At 36.5% G+C, this 8606-nt stretch overlaps 1 protein-coding gene across 1 annotated transcript; it reads right to left on the bottom strand.

Annotated features, from left to right (window-relative positions):
* Positions 1-620: 620 nt before the first annotated feature.
* LOC126967227 (trypsin 5G1-like) lies at positions 621-8174 on the bottom strand. Its single transcript, XM_050811719.1, has 4 exons — positions 8103-8174; positions 4863-5064; positions 3383-3644; positions 621-941 (listed from the first exon to the last, which is right to left on the bottom strand). The coding sequence occupies exons 1-4, from the start codon at positions 8140-8142 to the stop codon at positions 642-644; spliced, it is 804 nt and encodes a 267-aa protein (XP_050667676.1). The 5' UTR covers positions 8143-8174; the 3' UTR covers positions 621-641.
* Positions 8175-8606: the final 432 nt, after the last annotated feature.

The raw sequence follows: 8606 nt of genomic DNA, 5'->3' as shown, positions 1-8606 counted from the left end.
GATCTTACTCTCGATAATATTCTAAGCTACCTGTGTTACTCGCTTTAAATGTAGACCAACTTTCAATACACTTTTCACTTCAAGTGAAATTGATAAAGCATGGGAATTTATGGGTAACATAACTTTGTAAAATGAACCGTTAAATCAAAATTTATCAGTTAGTTATTGTGTAGATAATTTGAATGATAATGACGCTGTCGTAATATTGTTCCATTATTTTATTATCTATTCAAACCTTTGGAATCATTTTTGAAGACAGAAAAGTGTGTGTGTGCTTATGTATGCACGCAAGAAGTTATACTTCTTTGGCCTTACAACAACAAAAATCCTTAAAATTATTTATTCCTCGTGCTATTTATTCTACGTTTGTAGAAAGAAAAATATTGTAAAAATCTTGCAACAATGGCTTTGACAATTAATTATTAGATAACGAATACGGCTTGGACCCTTTGTCTATCCTAATGGACGAAGAAACAAAAATAAATAAATAATAAAATCGCAAACGTTAGAGAAATTTTAGGAACTAACTTCACCCTGTTACTTTTGTGTTACAGTGACGAGCGCGCATCACAAAATTTCACTCTCATCATTGTTTCATAACGCGCCTAAAGCAATGTAACTTCAAAAAGTATTCATTTATTTCAATTATTATAACGAATGCTCTGTATCCAATCGGTATATTCAGATACCCTAGTGTAAACACCGGGGTATGCTTCATTTGCACAACCTTCTCCCCAGGAAACGATGCCAATGACTGTATTGTTAGTAACTAATGGTCCACCCGAGTCTCCTTGGCACGCGTCTCTAGGTGGATCCTTTCCGGCAGCACAGATCATCCCGGTATATATTGAAGCGATGCTTCGGTATGCTCTAGCACATTTCGCTTGGGAAACGATTTCTACGAGAGCTGCTAACAGGTCTGATGATGCCTCGCCTGCAAACTGAAATAAACTTTTATTTAATTTAAATAAAACACTTTTCAAAAATTAAAACGTTTGTCGTTGTAGCTGTACTTGTTTTTACAATAGTTTTTGCGTAAAAGTTAAATTTTTATTATTATTTTAGTTAATTCGACGTTTCTTTTTAAAACACTCAAAATTGGGTACCACAATGGCGCCTACTTCAGCCGTGAAGCAGTAATGTGTAAACATTATTGTGTTTCGGTCTGAAGGGCGCCGTAGCTAGTATAATTACTGGGCAAACAAGACTTAACATCTTATGTCTCAAGTTGACGAACGCAATTCTTGTGCCACTCAAAATTTTTGTATTTTTCAAGAATCCTAAGCTGCACTGCATTGTAATGGGCAGGCGTATCAATTACCACCAGCTGAAGGTCCTGCTCATCTTGTCTCTTATTGTCATAAAAAAAATTCAATAGAGAAGATGGTCTAAAATTATCTAACACCTGGGATCCAATAATCTCTAAATTAAAACCCACATTACACATGCCAAAAAATAAGAGGACACTGTCAGTAAATTTTGCCAAAAACCATCTGTCTAGCAAATACCACCTCCGAGGCAATAAATGGCGTTAAACTTTATAATGACAATTATGACAAATACTATCTTGACTCATTTCATCTGCAGTCCCCCTGAAAACGAGATCTGGAAAGGTCTTGAAACGTCGGGTTAGCTAAAATAATAATAAATATGTAACTTGTACGCAAAATCTAATGTAATAAGCCAGTTATAATTACAAATTAAAACATTCAAATAAATTAATTTAATTACTTTTTATGGAGTACGAGGGCAAATGAGCAACAGCTGGTAAGTCCTTCCAAAGTGATTTCAGTATACGTACGTATATGTACGAAGGTAATTAGAACGATATTATTAAATTAGCTTCCAAAATCATCAATACTTTTTCTATAACTAAGTATAAAACTAGCTGATGTGACTCGTCATTCCCTCATCGCATTACGGTTACTATAACAACGTCTACCTTAGCAACAAATACCATGGCAATGGTTGCTTAAAGTGTAGTGTCTGATAGTTGATATTGAGGGTTTCGTTGCTAGATCGTGAAATGTGTATGCCAATGATAAATTTCAAATCAATCGGGTATAAGTCTCACAAAATTTCTGTGCTCTACAGAGTCTACAACGTCAGTAGGTACTACTTATAGACCATTATACAGTACAGTATTTATACGATAAGTAGTAAATAAGTAATAATAATGTCTAAGTGAATAAGGATTTTATTGTATTAATACGTAAAATAAAAAATTACGAATAGCTTTTAAATCTTAAAAATTGCTGTGCCCTAGAGCATGTACAATGTCAGTACAACTTAAGGCGAAGGGTAAACAGAAAACGCGCAAACAAGGTGTTTTTAGACATGTTTGGTGGTGAAAATATAGCATTTGGAGCTATGAACACTACTTTATCCTGTTACACAAACCCTTAAGTCTTACTTGTAGGTTGCTAATGCTTGCTGTTGGTTTAAGTTAATACTCCAGAGCTATTATGAAATACCAGTTTTCTTTGCAGTTAAACAAGTTTTTTCTGGGAATGATGCATTTGTTTAGTATACTACTCTCATAACAGTTGTTCTTATAGCTTTTACTTTATTTGTGTAGGTACATTTATTCAGATTAGTCATCAATAGTGAGGATTTTAAGCAATTAAGCTGTTTGCGCGTGTTAAAATGTTACATTTGCGACGCAAGAATATTGAAAATATTGGCTTTGTTACATAGGAGCCGTGAACTCATATCGCTCAAGGTCGCCGGCATTTAGTGTCGCCTTAAGATGTACCTACTATCATAATTATTATAATACCATTGTAGAATGCAATAAATATATTGAGTTTCGAGTAGTAGATTGTTTTGAGGTCTGTCGTTGATATTTCTGTCGTATATATTAGAAACACCTTCACGTCATATCTTTATCTATTCTCGTCATGGTCTTTAAATATGTGAGAAGGTCATCATCAACTTCAAAAAATAGTAGCTATTATAGACCCTTTATCCATATTAATATTAAGGCGCGGTCATACACAAAAATTGGTTTCTAAGGGAGTCGATTACAACATAACGCAATGAAAATATTCCGACGCAAAAAATACAGTGCACAAAGAAGGATCTAAAGAAAATTTTTGACCGAATAGAATATTTATATATAATTTGAAGTATCCAATAAAAAATTTGGAAGTTGCTTCCCAAAAATAAACTTTGGAGTCAAAAATCTCCGAATTTTCAGCTTTTTTTCTAAAATTTAAACCGATAAATTTTTCAGTTTTATCTGTAAATTTTGAATAAACAAAAGAAAATCAGTAAAATAAATGCCCATTTGCAGCTCAGTCACATGATCAACACAAATATTGCAGGGTTGATTGTAGTGTTTACAATCCTAGTCAGTCCGCGCCTTAAAGCTCTTTCTTACCTGAGTATGGCCAAAACCAGACACTACTGCAGTTGCTCCTACTTCAATATTAAATTCTGGTCCCGGCAAATTTACTTTATTCACCGAATCGCTGAAAATTATTGTGTCATGCACAATAACTACAGCAATGTCGTTCTCCAACGTTTCTGATGAGTACTGCTCGTGGACATTTACTTTTGAGACTTCGTAAGCGGTGCCTCCGGTTAGACGATTGGTTGTTCCAACAGTAACTTGAAGATTATATATCTGTTGTTCGTCGTATCTGAAATGTTTAACAGATATAATTTTGTTTGGTAGTTTAGAATATTTGCATCTAGGGTAGGTGCAGCCGAAGGTGATCACCGACTATAAAATGAATGCGTGTGTTATCTCAACCAAAACATTTTTGTTAACACTCTATTCACGCATCTTTTTGATCCAGTCAATCTTTTTGATCCGGTTCTGACAGTGGGATCTATGAGTAAGCTATATAAGTCTTAAATTTACATTAAGTATGTGCGTTACAAATGGACGGATAACTCAATATATATATAAAGCCAACCGATCTCAATGATTCTTTTTTTATTGGAAACATACTTCAAAGATGTTATAGGTGAAATGTGACAAGGCGAGAGTAAAAGAATAATATTAATAGAATAAGCAATTATTTTTTAAAGAGAAACTTCTTTCTTGTGATTTCAAACTCGACGGAATGAAAAAGCAAGACTATAAAGACACAGACAGAAATGTATAGGATTCAGCCGGCGAGAAAATGAGATAGAAAGCATTATACAATACTTTGATACCAGGCTATCATAGATGAAGAAGAGGTTTGTCTTACGTATGACGCTAGTATTACCTTAATATATTCTGACCTCATACGCTCTATGTATTACTACATAGATACAAGGAGAAGATCAATATGGTAGCGGTGATAGTAATGTCTTTCATAGCGGATGAAATCATGTATCATCCTAGCAACATGTACCAGGACTTTATAATAATATGCAGGTTAGAGGTTCAATGTAAATTTTGCATCATATACAGGGATTCCGTTGATTGAGTTTTCGGACGCCAAATTAAATTTGAAATTGTGCAGCAGTCGCACTGTGTCAACAACAAGAACAAAAACAGTAATTGACGCAGTATTCTAAAGATATAAGGACCATATAAAGACCAAAATATTTATTGTATACTTTAGTTAGCATAAGCCTCTTGTATAATTTATCGAAAATTTAAGCTCTGAGTCTGAATAAATCTATGTAATATATACGAATAAAATGTAAAATAATTATCAAACATTGTTTCACTATGATCATTACTAAAACCTACAATTATCCTCTTCCTTTCACATACGTCTCATTATCTTGAAGGCAAAATTTTTGATGGTTTCACTCCTACCACGTGTGAATTTAACACATGTTTTTTTTTGCCCTGATATTGTAATGAAACGGTGGAATACTATTGTTTCCAATGATCTATTTGAGTATTTAGTACTCACGTATTCACACAATGGGCCGCAGTCAGCACACTCCTATCGGAGATCACTACAGCACCACACGAGTGAACCCACCCGCTAATCATTTTCCGCCTCAACGCTGCTTGATAGGGCACATCTGTTATATCAACTATGTACCCATTTACAATCCTTTCCAAATGTGGTACTGGCGAACATAACGTTGGCAGTACTGTCAACATAAGACCTGTAACAAACAAAGGAAAAAAATTATATTGAGTATATACATTACTTAAGCCTTTTACCGCAAGCAGGTGGGTAAAAACGTTAACTAATTATATAAAATAGTTGGAAAGAGCGCAACGAACTATGTTAAAAGTCGCTTTGAGGAAACCGATTAGATACCCAACAAATGATTTGAACAGCGACGTTCAGGTGCTTAGCGAAAGCTTTACCTGATAAGAGTGGCGATGCATGTCCACAAAACAGCACTGAAGTCAAAAGAGTACAATACTTTGCTTAAAAACCGAGTTTACAAATTGCCTGTTACTACTGTCAAAACTGCATTTGCCGGGTTTTTAATAAACTGGTCCAGCTATGTAAATTTATAGAACACTCCATCTTCAAGGCTAAAGAACTTCTATCAAAATATTTAATACAACTATCCTATATGGAAACTGAAAATCTTCCTAAGGTACAATCCTCAAAAATACACATATACACAATACACATACTTTCACCTACTTATACACACAATTATTACTTTTAGCTTATTTCTTTATTTGATTTGTTAAGTTTTAGTAATCAGCTTTTTTTTATGGAATAGGAGGACAAATGAGCGTACGGGTCACCTGTTGTTAAGTGATCACCGCCGCCAACAATCTCTTGCAACACCAGAGGAATCACAGGAGCGTTGCTGGCCTTTGAAGGCCGTTGAAGGTATCCATGTCGTATCGTCCCGGAAACACCGCACAAGGAAGCTCATTCCACACCTTTGTAGTACGTGGAAGAAAGCTCCTTGAAAACCGCACTGTGGAGGACCGCCACACATCCAGATGGTGAGGATGATATCCTAACTTGTGGCGTGTCGTGCGAAGGTGGAATTCGGCGCCAGGAATCAGGTTAAACAGCTCTTCCGAACACTCCCCGTGATAAATGCGGTAGAAGACACACAATGAAGCGACGTCTCTACGCAACGCCAAGTGATCCAGCCGTTCACAGAGCACTGGGCCCCGACAATTCGAGCTGCTCAGCGTTGCACGCGGTCAGATGGATCGAGCTGATACTGGGGTGTGCCAGACCAGAGATGACAGCAATACTCCATGTGTGGTTGGACCTGCGCTTTGTAGAGCGCTAGTATGTGGGCCGGCTTGAAGTATTGCCGTGCTCTATTGATGACGCCCAGTTTCTTTGAAGCCAATTTGGCTTTGCCTTCCAGATGACCACGAAATTGGCAATCGCTCGAGATTTCGAGTCCCAGTATTCCGATACTAGGCGAGGCTTTGAGGGAAGTGTTGTCGAAGAGCGGTGATACGACAAATGGGGTTTTTTTTAGTGGTAAACGCGCAAACTTGAGTCTTCTGGGGGTTAAATTGGACAAGGTTAAATTTTCCCCATTCCGCGACCTTCTCAAGAGAGGACTCGATAGAAGACACAAGTTTCTCCCGGCACTGTTCAACGATTTCCCGAGAGAGACCTGCATGGCCCGTATATACGGCATCACCAGTGCTGTCGTCTGCATAGCAATGAATGTTGGAGGTGTCCAACATATCATTGATATGCAGAAGAAACAGCGTGGGAGACAGCACACAGCCTTGGGGCACTCCAGCATTCACGGACTTCGGGTTCGAGCAATATCCGTCGACAACCGACCTGTATGCTGCGCCCAGTGAGGAAGCTGGAGGTCCACTTGCACAAGCTCTCGGGAAGCCCAAATGATGGAAGTTTGGAGAGGAGCGCCTTGTGCCATACACGATCAAAGGCCTTCGCTATATCCAGGCCAGGCCTTCCCCCTTGCTTTCAATAGCCGCAGCCCATCGATGTGTTAGGTATACCAGAAGATCACCTGCCGACCGACCATGGCGAAACCCGTATTGTCGGTCGTTGATCAACTGGTGACCCTCTAGGTATACCAAGAGCTGACGGCTAAAAAGAGTGCACAAGAGATCGGCATGGACGGCTGGCTGAAGTTACCAAGAGCAGCTTTCGACAACGACCAGAACTTGTGTATTCCGGTCGGGTAACTGGAAAGCTGCTCGCCGATTTGTCACGCTTGTTGTCACTAGCCGTTTGTATATTTTTATTTTCTGTTAATTCTATTATTTCCCCCACGAAACAGGCAACGCCTAGTGTCAGTATAAATTGTTAATTTGTACATGTAAAGTGCGAAATAAATGATTTTGTATTTTGTATTATATAATTAATTGTGAAATATATAAGTCAACTAGCTGTTCCCGCCCGCTTCGCTGGGAGAATTTAAAAAGGAAATAAGTTAATGAAGGAACATTGGAATTGAAAAAATAAGTAGCCATAATCCATCTAGGATAAATTTTGCATCGAATCGTGGTAGTTTCATATCTATACGATCAGTGGTTTATGAGTGCAATCACGTTAAATCAGTAATGTGTAAGCATTACTTCGTTTCGGTCTGAAGGGCGCCCTAGCTAGTGAAATTACTGGGCAAATGAGACTTGACATCTTATGTCTCAAGGTGACGAGCGTAATTGTAGTGCCGCTCAAATTTGTTGGGTTTTTCAATCATCTTGAGCGGCACTGCATTGTAATGGGCAAGGCATATCATTTACCATCAGTTAAACGACTTGCTCGTCTCGTCCCTAAATTTCATAAAATAAAATAATATTTGATTTCGTTTCCAATTAGAAAATGAATGTAACTATATCAAAAAGTTATTGAAAAATCTACTTTGAATAAAAATACATGAATATAAATAAAGCAGTAGTATTAATCTAAATAATAATTAATGAACTTGTTGATACAATATTAATTTAAATTAAATACCAACATTTACGACAGACGGACGGTACAAAAATCTCTTATACATAAATAAAACTTGTAAATATAATCCAAGATGTTAGAGACATAATATAAAATTTTCAAATTTCTTAGAACACTTTACTTTTATATTTAGAACACTTTAACTACTGTTTTCAATAAAAATTTTGGAGAAACTTACGAATATTTAAACATGGCAGTTATTATATAAAATCATTACACATTATAAAGTAATAAATAACGAATATAAAGAACTTAATGTTAAGTAATTACCCAAAAACGAATGCAATAATCTGTTTCTCATGGCGTACATTTGTAACTGGACCAACTCTTTGATCAGCTGAGTACCGATTGATAGTGTTATCAGATATCTAAGATCAGGCATCTCTAGTAAACACTAGAGATATTAGGATACTACTATTGTTCAATCTTTTGTGTATATGACTACAAGATAAACATATTTTATGTGTATTTCCAATTTGGTTTCCATGACATCTCTCAAGCGTTAATATTTATTTAGTACACTACCAACACATCGTTATAAAATTATAATTTTAGTAAATACGTCAGAGATAGTACAATAAGACCATAGATAATTTATACGTCTAGATAGAGTCTCTTGCTGTTAGACAACCGATAAAAACATACCATAATCCTGTATGCTTTGTTCAACTATCAGGTTGTGGCTTCATATACAGGATCTACTTTACAGTTCATAACCTGCTCAACTCCAATATTTGTATATTAGGAAATTGACTTGAGATGTCAATCTTGAAT

This window comes from Leptidea sinapis, chromosome 12 (assembly GCF_905404315.1).
Source record: "Leptidea sinapis chromosome 12, ilLepSina1.1, whole genome shotgun sequence".
NCBI lineage: Eukaryota > Metazoa > Arthropoda > Insecta > Lepidoptera > Pieridae > Leptidea > Leptidea sinapis.
Note: the sequence above shows the minus strand (reverse complement) of the source record. Positions and strands in the feature narration are given on the sequence as shown.